General features: G+C 39.5%; 1 protein-coding gene across 1 annotated transcript; it reads left to right on the top strand.

Annotated features, from left to right (window-relative positions):
- Window positions 1-8: 8 nt before the first annotated feature.
- Window positions 9-21,845, top strand: REC114 (REC114 meiotic recombination protein; the record flags this gene model as incomplete). Its single annotated transcript, XM_010083139.1, has 6 exons — window positions 9-65; window positions 560-649; window positions 14,146-14,229; window positions 17,809-18,006; window positions 19,873-19,935; window positions 21,684-21,845. Coding segments are annotated over 6 exons (654 nt in total), but the record flags the coding sequence as incomplete, so codon positions are not given.
- Window positions 21,846-21,868: the final 23 nt, after the last annotated feature.

Raw genomic sequence — 21,868 nt, 5'->3', positions numbered from 1 at the left:
GCTACGGCCGCTTCCTACCCCCGAAGGACGGCGACGATGAAGGGCAAAACACCTCCTCGTGGAAGGTGGGGGGCGAGGCCGGGCTGGGGTGGAGGCTGCGCTGCTTCATTTCGCTCTGACTGGCTCCACTGGGTCTAGGGGGCCGCTGCGGAGCAAGTAGTGACAAGTGAGGCCTTTGTAAGTCCAGAGCTAAGGCAGGAATCGGGAGAGATTTTGCTTCATGCATTATTAATGAAAACACATCAATGATGACAAGTAGTGGCCCACTTTACTCCATGCTTCAGCACTGACCTGTGGTATTAAAAACTATAGATCAAGTTGGAAGAGTCCAGATAGTTGTTTAAAGTAGTTAAATCTGGATATGGAGGTATTGTTCGTAAAAAATTCCTGAATGTGCCTCTTGGCTGTGGGAGTGGAGGGCAAGTTGGATTACTGAGAGGTAAATTATACACCTGACTTCTAGCACGGACCTTTGAAACCTCTTATTTTGCACTAGAAATGGAAAATGTAGATTCTGTGCTTACAGGGCTAGGTTTTAATTTTGTCTGTCTTTTTAAAGGTTTTTGAATCAAGTGAAGAATCAGGCCATCTTATCCTTACCATTGTTGTATCTGGCCACTTCTTTATTTCCCAAGGGCGAACAGTACTGGTAAGTTTCTCATGTATAAAGAACATTTCTCCATTCATGTTAGCATTGGTTCTAACTTTGTATACCTTCTCAGCTTCATGTTCTCTCCTACTGAAAGGAAACTGCCAATTTTATTTTGCTCATGGAAATTCTCCTGTGCTACTTTCTCTCTATGTTTATCAGAATAATACTACATGCATTGTTTCTTAATGAGGAACAGTGTTTCTTCTGTGGTTCTAAAAATCTAGATTAATGCTAAATGCTGCCAATGTTGAAAGAGATGTGGGTTTTTTTTCACAATTCTAAGAGAGCAAATACACTGTTAAGAGATAGATAAAAATATAACTCTTAGTCCCTATAAGGTTTGCTGTATGATCCAGCTAATTTCTTGCCAATGACTTATTTATTTTGGTTTTGATAATTTAGTTTATCAAAGGGTATGTTTTCTTTTTCTTTGTTGGGTGATGTGATCTAACATGCAACTTAAATTCTTGGAGACAAAATAACAGCTTCAGAGTTGTGTCAACTGATTTTCCTGTAGCCTGTACTTAAGCATGACCAGCTGCTAACCTGTAAAGATTTCACAATGACACCAATGAGGTTAACAGAAACGCTCCATCTAAAAGGAGTTGGTATGATGCTTATGACAGAGAAGGCTTGTGCTGGAAAGTGGAATAATGTGTGGTCAGTGCATATTGCCAATACTCAGTGGTGATAACAAGTAGGAATTGGCTGATAAATGTATTAGAAAGCTATTACAAACCACTGGAAGATGCTGCAATATTATGATAACAAGATTTTTTTTTTTAATTCAGAATATATGAGCACATATTGTAGCTTTAAATATGTGTAAGCTTGTAAATTAGTTTTTGCTGTGCCTCTTAAAAGTTCTTAAACTTACAGGAACCAAGGATACCCCTGAATTTTTTTGGCCCATGAGTGTGTTAAGAATATTGAATAGATAGAGCTAACAGAGAGCTGTCAGTCTGGATATCACTCATACAAAACACAGTATTTGGCTCACACATTTGTCAAGAAGTTGAAGGTTCTTGGACAAGGTAAAAATGGAACATGGAGACTATTTCAGCAGTTGTGCTGAATATAGAAAAAGGGGTAGAGTAATTGAAAGCCCAGATAGTTAAAAGAAATGCAGCTGAAATGAAACTTGCTGCCATCTCTTGCCAAGTTCTGCTTGGAATGAATCAGTGCAGAATGCACCTTTCCCGGGGCTGCTTTTGTTTTCAGTATCCCGGTGGGACGGCTGTAAATGTTTAGTAACTAGTTGACTCATGTTACTTTATAGAATGAATAACCATATAAAGACTAACTGAAAATAAGTTTTAATAACTAACTAAAGAGCCAAAAGGGCACAGACAAGTGCTGTAGCCCTTCAAAAAAGACCATGTCTGGCAAAGATTGAATATGGCAAGTAACAATGGGCAGATAAAAGTGTGCTGTCATAAGGGATGAGTGCAGGAAGAAAAGCTTTATAAAGACTTGGCTGAGAAAAGCACTTTCTTGCAGCTCTTCGGTTTAGTGGCTAGTGAAGCTTTCAAGCAGCTGCTTTGCTTGAAATGCCAGATGAGAAGTTTCAGAGATCTATCAGGTCTGTTTCAGCTTCTGCGAGGCAGTAAGATAGTGCATGATCACAGTCTAGGAATAGTGCAGAACAGAGGTAGAACAGACATGCTTGGTAAGTGTGCCCAAAATATAATACTGAGAGTTTAAAAGGAAAAAAACCCACTTGTTTGTGTCATTTATTTTTTTAAAGCACATTTATTTTGGCAATGCTTTCATATAAACTTTAAGGCCAACACCAACAACATTTTATTAAGTATTAGAGAAAAGTTATGCAGATGATACCTGTTTTTTATTTCAAAACCTGACCTTTTATTAAGTATTAGAGAAAAGTTATGCACATGATACCAGTTTTTTATTTCAAAACCAGACTGTCGATTCCTTTGGGTGCACTTCTTTGAGTACATGTCGTTGGGATCATGCTGCAGGTGTGGTCTGTGCCCACAGAACTAAATTAGCGTGAAATGCACTGATACCAACATGCCCTATCCCTATTTATATTTCTTGGAGGTTGGAGCAGTTGCAGTCCTCCCACCATTCCTCTTAAACATAGTTGACTTGCTGGAAAACCTGGTGAATACCTAATCCGCTAGTTCTGAACCTGGACAGTCATCTTCAGAACTATGTTAGGTTTCCTGTTACAAGGGACTTGGTGTAACACATCTTGCTTAGTTTTACTGCTAAGGCTTGTTCCTTAGGCACATGCCCTCCCAGAAATGCATCCCTTTTCCCACTGCTATGCAAGTCCAATATGCATTGATAAAAATTATTCTTGCTGGGACAATCCCAATCTACAGGTTTCTTCTCAATCTCTGAAGAACAGTCTGCGTAATCCCTTTAGTAAAGCAGCCAGTATCATCAAACAGAAAGGTGATGCACAGGGATTGTCCTGAAAAAGACAGCACAGGCAGTGATGCTGTTGGCCAGTAGCCGGGAATAGCTTACAATGCAGTGGACTCAAAGCTAGCCAGAGCTGCACAGGCTGCTGGTGAAATTTTGCGAAGTTTTGCTGTATGGCAAACTTATAAAAAAAAGTTGAAATATTTTGCAGTCTGTGTTACTTAGAAATAATCAGACTGTGAAAATGGTTAATCTCACCGGTTCTATCTCCCTCTAGTCTCTGGCTCTCTGGAGTTGTCAGAAACCCGTCACAATATTTAAACAGGCTTTGCACCGCTAAGTACATATAGTTCTTTTTAATCTGTCACAGCCCAAATCCTCTCACTGGGGGTCCATTATAATGGACATTTTGTCACAGAGGATAATGCACAAGTTTCTGCTCCAGAGAGAATGTAGCAAGTTTGATGGAATGCTGGAAGTGTTGTAATGATTTCACTCCTGTTTTTACTGTGCACGCTCATTTCTACTCGCTGGCCTGGGCTACTGGATTCTTCCTTTTTATTGCCAAGGTGTTCTCCAACACATACGTGCTGCCTTAGTTGCTTGCATTGAAATTCCCTCTGATGTACTTACAGAAGTGTTTCTTGCTATGTAGTAACTGCATTCTTTTAAGTTGTTGATGTCTAGCCTTTTGATCTAGCTACTAATCCCTACTTGTCAGACCTTTTGATGTACTACAGGCTCCTGGTTTTGAGGGAACTGGATAACAATTATCGTAGCTTTGTACCTTGCACCTCTGCATAGGAACACAGTGAGGCACAAGCTCTGTGTCACTGGGACACAATTTCCTTCTCAACTTGAATAACTGTGTTGTATTTTTGTAAAATTTCTGTGGATGAATAATAAAGTGATTATTTTCCCCTCTAACAGTAATCAAAGAATGAACTGAACTGCTAACTAAATTCAATAATTCATTCAATGGTGAATGTTCCTAACTTTTTTTTTTGACTGCAACAGTGATGATAGTTAGGATGAGGTGAGGATTCCTGCTCTAATGGCTTTAAAAAACAAAGTTTTCATCCAGCATCTGCAACAAAGAAAACTTATTAATCGGATGCCTTTAAAATGGGTAATGTTGTAGTACAATATATTCTTATCTCTTCTGGTTTAAAATTGGCAAGGAACTTAGTAAAATCACTGCATTAACAGATGCAAACTATCTTGGTTTGTACCTTCTATTTTCTTTAGTAAGATAAAAAGTCAGAGTGCATCTGTTCTTCAGTGGTGTGTATACATTTTATAAAAGCCAAAATGAACCTTTTTAGCTGCCAGTAAGCTCTGCATTATGCTGATAATACTGTGAGTGGATGCTTTTTAAAAAGTACAGCAAAAAAATCAGTCACATTCTGAAAAGTGTGAACTTCCAGACTTCATCTCTTTCTTATTTCACATAGAACCTGTCTTTGTTCGTTCTTCAGTGAACAGTGATGTTGACTGAATTAATGCTTGCCTGAACTCAGTGCTGATGAGCTTCAGAGTTGGTTATCTTCTAAACTAACCTAGTGCCTGGTGATAGCTCCCACTGTTTGCTCTCTTATGAGCATGGGTCCAACAAATACCTTTTTTTGGATGAAGGCATATTTTGTTCTGTTGCTTAGTGATTCTCTCATCAAATTTTTTCATATCAAGTGACGATTTATTAAATACTAAAACACAAACTATTTTCTTTCTGTAACATACTCTCCTGTCAGTGCGAAAACACTTTTGTGCGAGTTATTTACTTGGTGAATCCTCTTCTTTGGTGCCTATGTTTCATCTACATACAACTTTCACTAGAGCTCTGTTTGCACAAAACTGAGGTGAAAGAGCTGAGTTGAAATGGAAATCTTTATTTAATTGATGGTTGGATTAACATGATCCATTCTAGGAGAAATATTCAAGTGTTCATGACTTGACAACAAAATATTTTCTCTATAATTGATGCATTTATGTATTCTCTTAGTTCTTTTTTTCTTAAAGCAGGAGTGTTAAGAAACCTCTTTTTCTTAAAGAATTGTAGCTATTTAGAGCCAAGTGGGACTATGACTCTTCTGTGATCTGTTTCTAAGAACAACATTTATAAAATAATAAAATTCTCATATATCCTAACTACTGATTTTTTTTTAATACGTACAGAAGACTAAAAAATTATTTTCACGAGCAGTAAAATAGTAGACTATTTAATGAATTTCTTTCTTGCAGTCTTTTCACTAATGGAAGCTGAAATACTATTTTCTTGCCAAAAAGAATGCTACAATGTATGCACTGAGTCTCGGCACTTCTAAACCAGGCTGATCAGTAAATTCCTTGCGCTGCACACACTGCTATATGGTGAGGTGCCATAGGTTTGAAATAATTGATTGCAGTATCTGTGAATGCTCCAGAACTGGTCATTAAAGTACTTCCATGCTGTTATAACAAATAATGGTGGACATATTCAGTGTTTCCATCAGTTGATCAAAAGAAAACAAATTATTTATTTTAATGGGTAAACTTCTGGGCAACGGCCATGCATTCAAGATCACTTTAAACATCCTTTAATGACACTGTCAGACATACTTGAAACTATCTTAACAAGGAAACAACTGGTTTCCTTTAAAAATACAATCTACTTCTTGTGCTCAGCCAAAAGGAATGAAGAGGAGGGCAAATGGAACTTCAAAGTGTGGAGCATAAAAATCCCTGATGGCTAGTGCAAATCAAAGAGTGTTTAAAACAAAACAAAGTTGTTCATTTGGAGTTAAATTACATAACATTTTTAGGACCTGTTTTTGCTGCAGTGTTGCTAACAGACTGCATATTTTATGGTAGGAAAAATCTCATTCTTGCGTACAGTGGATAATGGAATTTTAACAGGAATATCTCAACAGCATCTCTGTCCATTTCTGGCCATACTCTCAAGATACATCGTGTTCTGTTTACCGCAGCTCTTATTTCCTTTCCCTCCTTCAAATTAGCACATCATGAACATTATATTTTGGTGTTTTATTCAATGCAATTAATTCCAGTGCTAAAATTATTAATATCCTACAAATTAAACAAATTGAAATTGTGGACTTATTTAATAGGATAAAATTAATCCAGAGTAATTGATTTGTGACCTGATCTTTTAAAGCGTCGACTAAATGTCCTTAGTGCCCTCCTGGTGCCCTCATGACTTCTAATAAGCTAACAATGCTTAGGATACAGTAGATTCTAACTCATTCATTAGGCAAGCATTCAGCAGATGTTCTGATGTTCTTGATGCTCTCTTTGCAGTGCCTGCACCAAATTTTTGAGATGATATTCACAACAGTGCCTTGGGTAGATGAAGGTCCCTGTGCAATAAATGAGGACATTTGCCAGGAATGTAGGGAAGCAAGCAGAGTGCTAATGCTGCATAGTGGTACTACATTGCAAAACTAGAGGAAGGTTGGAGGTTTTTTTTAATTAAAGGTCCCATGATTGCTGTTTCAAAGAGTAGAAGGAATCTTAATTTTATTGACTTATTCAGTACCACAATCACAGCTCAAAAATTTTCATTTCAGTTTGTTTATTTCCACATGTGCTGCTGACATGATTGTTTTGATCAAGCTGAATATCTTTCTGCATTAGCTTCCCCATTCATGTTTGATATAATGAGATATTCCTGTCGTATAATGGTTAATATATTGGTGATTGGCAGCAGTAGAATTTTAAGGGTTTCTGATCTTTACTATTCTCTTTCCCCAATTCTTCTAAACCCAACTATTATAATAGTTTTTAAAGAACAGTGATGTCTGTTAGTGAAATGTATTTACCCTCAAGTTAGAGTTTAACATATGGTATTGATCTAGGTAAGTATATATTTAATATCAGGAATTAAAAAATAAATTGCTTAACTTCACTTATTAATGGGATGCCCTGAAGAGCTTTAGCCAGCTAAACCCATGAGCATCCAGTTTACCTCTCTAGGTCCCTGGTCAAATGTTCTGTAGTTTAGGGAAAAAAAACCAACTCAGGTTCTCACTATGAAATACCAAGGTTTGCCCTGAGTTAGGGGCTTGGTTATTCACTCCTTCAAGGGGCCGTAGTTTGTACTCACCTGGAGGAAATCTTTCTAGAAAGCTGACACTAGGCAGCACGTGCTTCTGCACCCAACGCTTTGCACTTTGGCAAAAGACATTCATCGGTTGCTGAGTCCCCCTGAGCACGGCTGTCTCAAGGGGAGCTGTGCGTGTCTTGTATTTGCTACGTCATTTAGCTTTGCTGCTTCTGTAGAGACAGAGCACTCTCTTTAATGAGTTCAACCCTGATGTATTATTTCCCCCAATCAAACAAGCTTAATAGCAAGATTTAAGAGCAGGCTTCTAAGAGATTGGGGTAAAAAAAATTGCATGCTTAAAATCCTTTTATTCCTCGTTCCATTATCTTCCTGTCTGTCTGCCTTTGTTGTTTTTTTTTAATTTTATTTTTTGTTGGCATTTCACCTCTTTCCACTTCCTAGTCTATATTCTGCAGATCCATTTGAGTCAGCTAATGCTTACGCTAAGATCTGAGTTACATACAGAAGATGGTTTCTGCTGTGCTCTTATTTTCCCAACGATGCTATACATGACACATTTTGCTACTGACATGTAGCTTGGAAATCTTTGCAGGGACAAATTTATGCTTCCCCCACTCTACAAGTTGTCGGGTTTGAGGATTATTTTTTTTGTCATGCTGACACTCCTACTCTCCAGTCAGTTTTCAAGACAGCTCATACTGCAGGAATAAAAACTAATGTATTTGTCTTTACTTAGATCTTGAAGAAAGATACAATTAAGGAAAATTTCTAATTCTGTGTCACAAGGTAATAAGGAAGATTTGATTGGAATTATGTTCAAAGTTTAATTTTCACAGCTTCTAACTTTAAACTGGAATTACATTTTTATTCTACAGTCATTAACGAAAGGAAGACTTTTCAATTTTTTATAGAATAAGCAGTTTTCTAACTAAAAAAGAGGCAACTCATTCTTTTTTGGGAATGCAACGAGTTAATAATTGGTATTTTTCAGATACATGCAAGCATTTGATTTCTAATCTATGTTTTCAAGCGAACGCTTGTGAACATGTTTTCCAATTTTACTCAGTTTTCTGAAAGCATCTCAGTTTTGCCTCTACTTTTATGTTCAGTATAATACTTGAACATAATTTACAAGCTTTTACAGACTGTCTCCTCTCACATCCTTATTTTTACTGTCTCTTGATACAATGATTAATAACAGTCTTCTCAACTACAATATCTCTATTCTGTTGCAGACTTTTAAGAGATACATAGACCACATTTTGTAGATACCTGGAAATATAACTACCATTCCTTTGTTGCCAAATTAGTTACTTCTAAGAATAAACAAGCTGTTCTTCAGCATAAATATTAATAGTAGTACCTAGAATATTAGAGGTCAAAAAATGTTGGTATTTATAACTTAACAAATTTCATTTAAAGTCTAGGTAGTGAATATTATTTCCGAGAAGATTTCTCACTGTTCCTTATACCTTCAGTGTGCTGAGTAGAGTCACAGAGTGGAGTTCTGGATAGGACGATGCAGTGACTGGGCAGTGCCTTTTTCCATGTGCGGAAAATGGCAGGTTGTTGAAGGCATCCCTCCTGGTTTTGTGCAGTGGTACTCAAGCTTGCAGGTGGGCTACTCATAGCAGCAGAGCATCTTACCCTTCCCCAGAAAAGTGCTTTCCCACATCTCTTCTTTTCCCCTGCAAAGGCATCATGAGGGCTACTGTGCTAACTTTTCTCCCCAGTTGTGTCTCGGTAGCTTACCTTGGGAAATGACTGGATTAAGGAACTTTCACACGTGCGTTCCTGGAAACCAAGCACGGCCTTTGAAAGTAGAAGATTGCTCTGTTTTTGGCAGAATTGTGTACCGCGGAGCTGCCCAGCCTGGATCGGAATGGTGCGAGCGGGATGTCATCTGAGGCCTTTAGCTCTCCTCTTCTGCCATCTTCCTTCCAGACAGGTCCTACCAGACAGGACCACTCCGGCAGCCATGCACTGCGATATTAATTAATACAATAAAGTTCCTTTCATCTCCTGCTAACTCATCATTTTTTATGCATGCACATTCCCATCTGTGCGATACCCAGCAGATTCCTTAAGTTATACAATGCATACATTCATTCTGAACTGTGAACTTCGAGAAGAAACTGGTTTATTTGCATTTCACGAGCCTATTATAAGTAGTAGCCAAAACTGGAGAATGTGACTGTGTGGCATTCTGGGATTTTGTCTTTTTTAATATTGGTTGTAATTTAAGGGAGGAGTATATAATATTTGTGTCAAAAAGAAAGTTTTTCTTCCTAAGCTATTGTTTACATGTAGTTCAGTTTTATTTGAAAACATCTGTCTCATGAATGAGTGAATCCAAACTAATTGATGCAAGCCAGCATAGCTGAACTGTTACACAAATAACATTTCTTAAATATATATTAATTTTTAGTTCAGACAGGGTTGCCTAAAAGCCTTGCAATCTAACAAAAAGGATAATCTGTTCCTATGTTGCTTAGCAGCAGAGGGTTTCTAGATTATATAATAATAAAAATAGTCTTAAATAACATGCAATACCTTCCAGCATTGATCACAGGCCTCCTTATCCAGCAGCTTTCTGAATGCTGAAATGTAAAATCAGAACAAAAGTATTTCCCAATGAATGATGGACTAGATGGCTGTAAGGCTGGACCAGCATTATTGGCTTCTCTGCCTCATGTAAGGTGTGGTCACATCTTGCCTGCTTCCAAAATAATTGGGACACGTCTCGCTTTGTTTTCTGCTTCAGCTTAATTCCTCTCGGGGTCCTCCCTCCAAGAGATTTAGATTTTTGTCAGAGATGTATGGAAGTGTTTTCCTTTAATACAGTGTTCTTACAAGTAGGATCCTGGAAAATGACATAAGGAGTATATGCACGATTGAACATTAACGATCAAACTTAGAAAAGCTCCACTGCTCATCTCTTCAGTTTGTAAACATTTGAGGTCTTATGTTCCTGCCCAGTTCTAGGTTGCGTTTATGTCTATATGCCTGATTAATCTTATACTGCCGGCTGTCTCTGCTCATGCCCAGTACTGCTCAGCAATGCCCAGCTCTGAATGTAAAGCAGCTATACATGTTGCCTGCTCAAGGGGAACAGTGACCACAGCTGCTTTGTTCTCTGTGTTTCTGTCAGCACAGTGGCAGAAGCAATCTGGAGGGACTACTACTTTTTTTCTTTGTCAGTGCATGTGTCCAGAGCAGATTAAATTCATTATCTCTAGAAAGACAAATGGACTATAATCTCAATAGATTGCCCTGGAGTTCCCAGGATCTACCCCATGCCTAGCTCCTGGATGTTGGCAGAGATCCTCTTGACTTTGAGCAATGGAACAAGGGGCAGATTTATTGTGATTTTCCTTCTTTTGCTCTGAATTAATATACCTAACTTAATATGCAGTTTCATTCTGACAAAAGAGAGCATTATCATCATTAAGAAGAATCTTTCTTTGTCTTAATTCAGGCAGCCTCAAATGCAGTCTGTACTGACTGAGGTAACCTGGAAAAGCCACAAGGAAAAGAATATTCCTTAACATGGTGCAAAATCATGCTTATTTGCTGCTTAGAACTGAGGAAAATCTAGAGAATCCTGACTGTAATGACAATTCCTGATGTAAACAATTTAATGGTTGAGTTCAGTCTGAGGAGTTCTGCAGACCCGAGTTTGTCTAAAACATTCCCTTTTCCTTTTTCAGGTGCCTTGCTTGTGCCAAATCAGGTCTGTTGTACCGCTCAAGTACCGCATTGAGTTTTTCTGTTTGGTTTAGCTATTCTTAGGTATTTGTTTCTGCTTGGCAATATACAATCAACCAAAGGTGCAAGAAGAAAGGTGATACTTTCTGCTTTGTTCTTCGGTTAATTAAACTTGAAGTAAATTAAATTTCAGTTAATTAAATTTGGGGGTTGGAACTGAATAATTAGGAGCACATAAATAAAAATTCCAAATGCTGTTTTCCAGCACTCTTTACCTCAGAAACAGGACATATAAAAAGGATGACAACCTGGGAACCGTCAATAAAATAGTTGGTAGGAAAGTTAAACACTGGCTGCCTTTTCTGATTTCTTTGAAAACAGTTATTATTTTAAGCAGACAACATTTGTTCAACCTACATCTTACAGTGAAAGGAAAAACACTGTAAAAATAGACTTAATATGGGAACAGCTATATTTAAATAAACACAGTTGATGTGTATCAAAACCAGTAAGTATTTGAAATGAACAGAGTAAGCACAAGTGGCCACAAGCTAAAGTGGCCTAGTGAAAGAACAGGATATTGGAATTGCTTCACTCTAACAGCATTTTGGGGTTTGGTAGTGGAATTGGAAGAAGACCAAGCGGCAGTGGAGAAATTCCCTATGGCAGGAAGCAGTAAGCACAAGCAGCAGTCATACTTCAACACAAATCATTTCCTAGGCTGCTTGATTGTCCAGGACTCAGCCTGGCTGCTTATCTAGAGTGAGAAGTTCTAAATTGGCCCATGTGTTCTGAGAAAGTATGGATATTCCCCTCAAAAGATGTTCAATATTTACAGCTTTAAATGAGAGAAGTAAGTCCTTGTGCTGAGATGAAATTCCCCTTATGTTTATATTTCTTTCACAAAAATAAACATAAATGCACTTAGTCTACATTCCAAGTAGAACATGTACTTTTCAGATTATTTGTATAAATATCAAGAACACAGCCTTTCTAAAAGGGACAGTTTAGGATATTTTTTCTGCTTTATGTATTCCCATTCTTCATACCCCATCTTTCTCTCTGTTCTGAGTTGAGAGCCTGTTCCCTGCCCCAAACTCCTCTGCACTATGTATGTTTTCTGCAACCAGTTGTTCCCTCCTTGAATGCACTGTTGGCCATACCTTAGTCCTCTGACTTCAATTCTCTTTTCTTTGCCTGCTTCCTTAGTAGAGCCCTTCTAGCAACTCTGGCAGCACAAGCACAGCACAGTACACATTGTAGATGGATGTCACTCCACGTCTCCTCTGAAGTACTTCTCATGTACACAAAACGAATCTGCATTTTTGTATTTTGTACAGCCATGTACTAAGACCTCCCTGCAGTTCACGTGCACAATTAATGCCAATTTTTGCTGTGGCAACTGCTGCACTCTTATTTCCATGGTGCTGGCATGACTAAAATTCTTGACTTTTGATGTAACTTTCTGCTGTGCACAATCACCAACTGAACTTGCTGATGCTTTTCCACTTTCAGCATTAAACAATATTTTGGGGCCAAACGCTGCACAGCTATGGATGGCTGTGGCCAAATTTCAAAGTAATGCACTCTTCTGTGCGTTTGAAAATACAACATGTGAAGTGCTACTGATTATTCTAGAAATGTTCTAACAGTGCTGCGTTCTTTTCTTAGCCTACTCATCTCGTACTGGCATTCTGCTCAGTATATTCTCTGTGTCCCCTCTTTCCCCCGGCTTCAGTGTCCACATACCAAGCTCTTGTCTGGCAGGTCTATTAAAGACTAAAATCACACACCCAAACACTGAAGGTGCTAAAATGGCAGGTGCACAGAGGAGCGAGGCTATTCCACAGGCTTCCTTACTGTGTCAGGCATAACTTCAGACTACATGACAAAGTGACATTCAGAAACTCTCTTCTATTTCACTGACTTACCGAGAAAGATGCCCTTTTCTCCTGCGAGGGCCAGTATTTGCAGTTTGTCCCTCTAAGGAACCAGATTCCTTTACTAATCCCTGCAAGAGCAGAAGGTAGCTCAGTACTTCCCTGTGGTCACAGTGTGAGGTTTTCCTATTCTTGGGGCCTTTCACACCTAGGCAAGTTGTACCTGCTGCATTTTGAGTGCTGAGACATGCTGCAAGTGACTGGCCCATCTTACTTGCTGTCAGCTTCTGGTTTTACAGCATAGAGGGAAATTATTTTCTCCTTCTGACCCCAACTGTTTTGGGAACAATACTTGCGTGCTGTCTTACCTTTATGGCCTCTATCATCAGGTGACTGATGATCATGTGTCTGTGATCCCGATCAACTCTTCAACGCTCGCTAGCCGTTCCTCTCGTAAAAGTTCCGTTAAAAATCTACATGCAAGTGCTGCATGAGATTATAAAGCCAGTGCCAGCACCTTAAATGAGCAGTGTCTTACCGAGGTGACTTCTTGCACCAAATAGAATGGCAGATGGTTTCCCAGCCTAGACCTGCGGAAGATGGACAGTAACTCCAGCAAAAACACACTGCTGGCTATCCAGGATGGACAAGATTTGGGGTTCCTGACCCTTAGGACAGCCTCTGCAAAAATCCGTAGTCATAGAAAGCATTATGAGTTCACAAAGAACAGGTCGGTAATTTCTTCCCTGCCCTTAAATTTTTTTTTGTTTTGGTTTTTTTTGTTTTTTTTTTTTTTTTTTGTTGTTTCCCCCTCTAGACTTTGCTAAGTAATGACTCCGAGACAGTCTGTGGGAAGTACCTTGGGAGACACAGGCCATTGCCTTGCAATGTTTAGATGATGTTTTCAGCTTCCTGCGGTGTTTTCACAGAATGCTGAGCAGTCCATCTTGTTTGAAGAGACTGACAGTTAATGCAGCTGGAGAATCAAAACATCTTTATCAAGTTATCAAAGCTGCTTCTTGTTTACCTGAATTCCATCTGGAGAAAATGCCTCTCTGGGCCCTAGATGAACCCAACTGCTGTCCCATTCTTCGGGTTTGCCTGCCCTCTGCTGCCCTCTCGGGCAACTTCACAGGATGTGGAAGAACTTAAAGCTCTCTTTTGCAGCCGTTTATTATGCATTTCATGAAACTTTCATAACATGCACAAAAATAAATGTAAAATATATGTCAAGGTACATTCTAATTTCCAGATAGTGTTACTACCAGACCTACGGATTCAGATTTAATTCTTCGTGTGGTAAACATGACATACCAGCAGTTACAAAAATGGGATGTGTGCAGATGAGTAATCTTCATTAGGGGTTAAATTAGATCACATAACTTCAGTGTATACTTCTGAGCGTTGCATGTTTCTGTGCAACTAGTTTGTGTTCTGCTTTATTTCAGGAAGGCTTTTCATTAATTGATTCCCACAAGTGGTTAAAGATCGTAAGAAAAGCAGACTGCCTGCTGCTTTGTGCACAGTCAAAGGTAAGTTGCTTTTAATATTTCTAACAGTTAACAGTTCTGTATGAGATTTCTTAATATTGGATAAATTAAACCAGTAGTTAGAACACTGTAAATTGTCTATATAAATTAAAAGATTTTTTTTAATGCTAGATATTAAACAAGAATGGATTGAATCATCTTAATATCTTTTGTAATTGCTAATATTCAGGTCTTTTAGACTGCTTTCTGGGAGTTAGCTACCAGAACAGCTAGACTAGTATTTATTTTAGAATCTATCTGCCACTGCTAACAATTAAGAAGATGAAGCAACTCTCTTGCATGTACAGAAGTCTGCTACCTATGAATCGTACTTTCACTTTGGCAAAGTCTCCAGATAAACAATTATTTAGCCATTTTCTGGCCCCTGACACATGGCACAGTAGTGGCAGGCTAGTGATTCAGGTATTTGGTGTTCAAGGCAATGAAAGGGACCTCGGCTTCTGGTCTTCCTCTCAGATTTCATGAAAGTGGTTGGTTAGCCTTTAAGTCATTAAACCGTACTTACTTGTTACCAATTTATGTATAAATCTCAGTTTTCTCGGTTCGTAGATGAACTCTTGAGAAGTCTCTTATTCATCCACACTGAGCACTCACCAGGTTTTTCAGAAACAAAGCCTGTTTCAAAATAAGATGACCTCTCCAGTCTCCTGATACTTTCTAGGCTTTGTTGTTTCAGCAGAAACAGCTGCCTCTAGTTTAACTATCTCTACTTGACAAGAGAATTCATCTCTAAGTTCAAAACAGGAGTTGCAAAAAGATGATGAGCCCCTTGTTCAGTAGGTGCTAGAGACCAGTTTTAACTCTCTGCCCCATTCACAGAACTATTAAGGCATAAAAACATCTCAAGTATTCGGAGTTGCTGTGGCATTCTCCCCTGACTGGCACTCTGGTGCAGACTGGGCTATTTTAATTACAGAGAACAGCAATATCCAGAAGAGCTGAAAACTGTAAAAATTCCACTTTAGTTGTAATTTGGGTTTATATCTGGTTTATTTTATGAAAGATGCATAAATATTTCTTTATAGGATGTTACAAACCAAACAATATAGTTTGCAGAGGGGTGGAATGCCTTTCTAATTGCAAGATAAAAGCAGATGTGAGGCATAATAAACATTGTTTAAATATAAGGACTTATTTCAGAATAAGCCTAGGCTGGTGGCACTAGGAACTGCCTAAATAAGTATCTTAAACTGTTTTAAATTCATGGGTTATGCTTGCCTGAACTCAGAACATCTTTGCTCTCTGATTTTTGTCAAATTCTTATAAAACGTGGAGTATCCCTGAAGAAGCCTATCAAGCTGTTGCAGTAATTAGTTCTGATGAATCAGGACATCACCAGTTTACAGTTAATAGAACCTGTTTCCCAGCACAGCGTTAAGGGATTCTGCTGCATCTCACAAGAAACATAAAATCACCGTCACAATCACTTTGAGGCTTGAACAAAGGTCTGAGGGACAGTTCAGAAAAGGAGGAATATTAACAGTCGTAAAATTAATTCAGTGCATCTACAGGTTTACTTACCATAAATTCACATGCCTTAAACTGGATTTAGTGGTACTGCAGTGGTCCTGTCATACAGTTTCTCTACTGTATATCTGAAATTGTAGCTGAAGTGATCTCTTAAATGCTGTCAGTATATAATCTGTGCTAATCTTCAAAAATATTAAAAAAAACCAAACAGGAAGCCAGCCATATAAGGGGTTCTGTCTCAACCCTGGTAGACCTAAGTAAGGAAAGAGCCCAGAAGAGGAAAGCAAGATAGGTTTTCAAAAACCGGCTCCTAGACCTGAGTGCACAGGGCAACTAAGGGGCATGCACAACTAAATATTACACTATCATTTCTGATTTACTTTGTGCTCCTTGTTCCCAGTCTTATTTTATTATTTTACTGGTTTCAGTTATTTTCTTTCTTTCCTACAGTTCCTCTTTTTATTTTTTTGCTGCATTTTACCTGCTTTGCAATTACAGAATAATCCATGAAACTCAGCTGTATTACTGGAAATATTATTCAGGAAGAGTACAAGTGTCTTAATTCTGAAACTGTTTCCTTAAAGGAAAAATGTTTAATTTACAAAGTCTGTTGTTTATAAACTGTCGTCTTAATTATTTAACATTCCTTGTGGAAAAGCAGAGGGCAATACACATAGCTCAGACTGAAAATGGATGTAGGGAGCATAGGGGTAACTATGACTTTCTTTGAAAGTCTCTCAAAGGAATTCAAATTAAGATGCAAGTTACCTTTCTGTCATTTTAATGAGAACTCACCTGTCTGGCACATCCAGAAATCAGTTCTTGATTATGTGAGGCTGACCCAGTTAAGTTGACATCTTAATTAGAGGAAACTTAACTAGAGCTGACCCAGTTAAGTTGACATCTTAATTAATTAGAGGAAACTTAACTAGGCACTGGTAAAATGAGTGGTACAGTTTGAATTGACACTTTTTCCTTTAAAAGGCACTGAGACAAGCATTTATGCTTGTAGTGCCCTATAAATCATTTTATGCAATACAAGCATCTTAAAATAACATGCATGTGAACATACAGGCTGTCATGAAGAGCTGACTCATCTCTGAGACCAAAATCTTTAAAGTGAAAGGTGTCCTTGTATTAGTGCAACCAGCAGTCTAGCAGCATGGCTAGTCATCAGAAAAAAAGAGCCTTTGACATTGATATCTCAGAAAAATGAGGACTCAAACTAGGTCCATCCAAGGAAAACTTGCTCCTTTTCTAGTACTTTAACTGTGCTTTAAATTTGAAATGTCAAGATTAAACTGAAAGTCCCATTAGTTCACTCCCTAAACAAGAGCATTCAATGTGTATCGGCTTTAACATTAGCTAAATTGCTGAGGACAAGCCGATCAGGCTCTTTGGTCCTCCATTTTCAGTGCAGTTTACTGGACCTCACCTACTCAAAAGAGTATCTATTGTGGTACAGCCTATACTGGGGGTCAGTTCTATCCAGGCTTTTTTTAGTATTATTTCACTAAAGGAATGCATTTGAGTTTCTTGCACTCCTAATGAACTGTGTGAGCATCAAGCAGCGTTCAGCTGCAGTGCCAAACTGCATTTCAGTGGTTAGCTACGTACAGACACAGCAGGTAGGGCTGTAAGGCTGGCTTTGGTGCAGGTGGGAACATAAATACTTTTAGTTTAGATTCCAAAGTTAACTTCCGCTTCCCTTAGTGTCATTTCATTTTTTTGTGACACACATAACTGTTCAGACCTGGCATATCCTTACAGGATACTACTTGCAGCAACATTTCCCTGTTATACCTGTATAAACTCCGTTGTCATAGCAAGGTTTGTTCACTTGGCTAGACTTTTAATTAGTTCAGAAGTGGCTCTGCTCACTTGCTGTTTTCTTGGGCTTTTTTTAACTGGGAATCAGTCTTCTGGTTTAGCTGCTGGGAAAAATTAAGTTCCAGCAGGGAAAACTTAAGTTTAAGTTGGTGCAGTGATCCAAAAATTAATTGCCTTCTTCCTAACTTTAACAAATAAGAATTTAATTAAATCAAAATAGTTGGAGGGGATTCACAGTTTAATTTCTCTTTGCTTTTTGAGCAGAATGAATGCCGCATGTTTCGCATTCAGTTTGGTGGAGAATCAAAAGAACAGATGCTGGAACACTGCTGCAGTTGTGTTCAGAAACTTGCAGAGTACCTACCAGTTCAGGCAACTGACGAACAAAGCCAGCAGCTCTACCACAGCCTCGGGCAGCTGGCTAGTGGTGAAAATCAAGACGCATCAGTACTATATACAGTAAGTAAGCAAGAGCAGAAAAATAGAAAAAATAATCCACTATTAGTGTTAGATCTGTAAATGACAAATTTTCCTTCTGAAGAAAGCTTCTTGCAACTATGAGGCCATCTATATGAAACGGGATTTGGGAAACCCCAAATTCAGTTTACATGCAGGGAAACCCAGTCAGTGAGCAGGGCTGGTGTTACTCAGGAAGTCAGCTGCTGAAGCTGGCTATCATCTGTCCGTTCTCTTACCGTACCTCCAAAAAATTAACAGAACAATGCTCAAGAAAGTGGGTCTAGCTGCTCAGGCTTTCTGTAACGTATCTCAGAGCAATCAGGTGCCTTTGTTCTGACCTCCAAGAGGCCACTAACAACTGAAATTAACAGACACATTTCACATGAGCATAGGAAGAACATAATGGAATGAGGATTTATAGGTGCGGAAGAAAGCTCTGTTCTGAGGTTTGAACTTTTCCTTAGCTAGGGAGCCTGGAAATGAAGAGAACAATTCATGCAGGGCTCAGGCACACGTAGGCAGTTACTACCTGTTAAAAGAAACGGCTGCAGAGGCTACAGCCAAGCGTTATTTACTAATTCCCAATCAGATGGTGGCATGGTTTGGTGGCAGACTTGAGATGCTTTCTGCTGAGGTTAATAAAAAAGAATAGGGAGCAGAAGATGAGGGCTGAATAGTTACCAAAAAAGAAGAGAAAAAAAAAAAGTCAGCAATTTCATTTGTGTGATTTTTCAGCAAAGACTGCTGGGAACCACCTGGCAGACTTTCAAATAAATTACACAGAGTAAGAAAAATGATCAGAGCTAATTAATACCACAAATGGTGTTCTCCTTTTTGTGTTTACCTGCTCCTGTTTTACAGTGTTAATAACTGCAAATCTGCAATTGTATCCATTTGAGCTTAACCTGACACATTTAAAAGCCACTTCAGGGTAGGAAGACAACACAGACCTCCAAGGCAAAGACCCACACTAAATGGCAAAGGCAGATAGTGTTTCTGAGGGTGACTAATTCTTAAATAAATGCTCTCTTGGGTATCCAGAGGATCACACTTAGGAGCTCTAAAACCCACATCCCTGCAGCTAGCTTAGCCAGGATAGCTCTGGGTATGTGAAAAAAATATTGGGACCAAGACTGAGGCCCAAAAAAAGAAAGTCAAAGCTTTCAGCTATGTCATTTTAATGATACAATCCAGGGAGGTCCTCCTCTACTGGACAGTGGAATCATATTTGGTAGAGAAAGTGCAGAGAAAAATAAATATATTGCTAAATTGACTCACACCATTTCCAGGAAGGCACATGGGAGACCTTCAACAGCTGATACTCAAGATTTATTGTTTGTTCTTTAAGCAGATTACCTATGCTTGGGCTTTGCTCACTTCCTGATATAAAGCAAAGAATGAAAAGGTAAAGAAAGTATTTCATGGCAGAATGCTATTGAACACCATCAGTCATGCTGTTGGTATTAATAATGCTCTTGCTCCAGAAGTTAAGACTGAAAACCTCGCTCAGAAAATAGAACTGACAACTTAAACCATCTTTTCTGTGATGTGACCCACGGGAAGGGAAAAAACCACGCTCCTGGTGAGCATTCATACACAGCAGCTTTTAAAAGTTCCTTCCAGTAGGTCAAGTTATCTTGGCTTAGATGTGACAGTTTAACTACAGGCCCATTATTTCATGTGTTTCATTTTTCAAGACTCGAGCAGATGTGCATTCAGGTTCCATAAAAAGCTGCCTTTTCACTGCTTAAGGTAGCCAAGCACATTCTCTTCCCGGGCTCTCTAAAAGTGGAGCTGCGTCCCCTTCTTGCACATGCCCACACTCTGCTTGGTAACGAGCCTGTATTTGCATTTGGTGTTTTCCAGGCAGATGAGCCTCTACCAGATTCCTGCTTCGGAGAAAGAAGATCTGTAGCGCAGCTAGCACAGGTAACAAAAAATATCTACTATTTAGATCCTGTAATGGAATCTCTGGGGCACGGAGAGTGAGCAAGCCATCTCATATCCTATAAACATCTGGGAAACGGCTTTACTGAACGTCATCTATACCAACAAAAACACAGCATCTCGGGTAATGATCTGAAGCTGGGAAATAAGCTGCCAACGCAGGTATTTCAGGGTGTAATTACTCCATTTGCATAAGAACAAACCACCGCACCAGAGCAAATAAATGCCCAGAGGTCATATCCAAATAAATGGCTTTGTCACTCAACTGCAGAAATGACTTCTGTAGTCATAGCCCAAGTCTGACATGGTAGAAGAACAACTTACCTTCTAAAAACTGCTTTTCTGAGGATGCTGCACAAGAGGAGTGCACAGTACCTGCTTCAAACAAAGCTTTCTGCTAGCGAGGCCTGTCGTTGCTGTACACGTGGATCCATCTCTCGCTTGAATTACTAACAAATTCCCCAGCACAGAGACTCCTTGCTCTAGTAGTTTCCTACATCTTCCTCTACGTCTTCTCTTAACACAGCTGTGCTCTGAGTGGGGATCTCCCCGGCCCACAGGTTTGCTGTAAAATTCAGGCCTGAATTTCTTTTCCCCACTTGAACTTCTGAAACACAGACCCTTTCACAGCTGGTGCTCTGCAACACTGGGGATTTACATTTCTCCATTTCCACCACTTCAGGAGGCTAGCAGAAGCTTTGAGTTTAAGCATTCCCTTGCAGGTTTTTTTTTTAAAAAGATAGTCAACAATCTCTAAAGGTATTTTTCTCTGCCAGGCAAAGAGCAATAGTGCGATGTGAACCAACAATAAGATTAGCAAAAATATTGAGGGCTGGTTTTTTTCCTCCCCACAAGTCAAACACAGCTCCAGCTGTCAGTGTGCCAGTTGTCCTGCACTAACTAGCGCTGGGCGTTTCTCCCAGTAACAAGACCATTCTCCTGGATCACCAGCTGCCTCCACACATCACTTACCTCACTGTGATCGTAGCACTGCGGTCACTGTCTCTGCTTACTGCCACGCATCTGTAACTCATGCTGCAGCTTTAATGACTTCAGCTAAAGGTGGTGAGCTCTACCGACCACAACGATGGAAATATTTCGGCACAAACACTCGGTTATTAACACATCCTATCACAACCAGCAGCTGCCCTGGCTGCAGCAGGGCCGTTGAACGGTGCAGTGACCATGTCTTTACGGTGGCTCCCATCCAGCAGGAAGGCTGGCAGCCCGCCCCAGTAAAGCGTTAGCAGAGCTGCTTCAGATTGTTGTAAGAGGAACAGCAGCGCAGAAAGCACTCGGGAGCTGCCCACTAACCTACCGGTCTGTTAGACTGCTGCAGCTAATGGCTGAGAGCGGCATCGCCTATGGGTGCTGGGGGGCGGGCGGGGCTGCGATGCTGGACATCTTCCACTCTGCTGCTGACAGTTTGATCCTGAAAAGCAACCGTAGTTTGCCCACCGTCAAGGGAAAAAGCTGGGGGAGGGGGCTAAATGGGCACCAAAAGGAGGTTTTAACTCTTAAAAAGCCCCATAATTTACTTCTGAAAGACACCTTGCTAAATTAAGAGCTTAGAACTGCCCACGTGGTTATCCACAACAAGGCAGAAGCATCTTTATTCAAAACCAAAGGAGAACTTTGCCATAGCAGCATTGTTACAAAACCCATATGATGTTACCTTTTACTTGCAAGATCAGTGCAACCCCTGTTGTTTTTTTTCCTTCCTTTTGCAGTCTGTGCTGAAAAAGAAGTCTGAGCTCCCTCTTGTGTACCGGCATTCAGTGTGGCGCGCGCAAGAGCTGGGGCCCTTCATTCGCTTGTGTCTCATGGATCAGAATTTCCCAGCTTTTGTGGAAGAAGTGGAGAAGGAATTGAAAAAACTCACAGAAGGTTGAGAAATATCAACTTATTACCACTG

This window comes from Pterocles gutturalis, unplaced genomic scaffold, assembly GCF_000699245.1.
Source record: "Pterocles gutturalis isolate BGI_N339 unplaced genomic scaffold, ASM69924v1 scaffold20920, whole genome shotgun sequence".
NCBI classification, from domain to species: domain Eukaryota; kingdom Metazoa; phylum Chordata; class Aves; order Pterocliformes; family Pteroclidae; genus Pterocles; species Pterocles gutturalis.
This window is presented reverse-complemented; position numbering and strand designations above follow the sequence as displayed.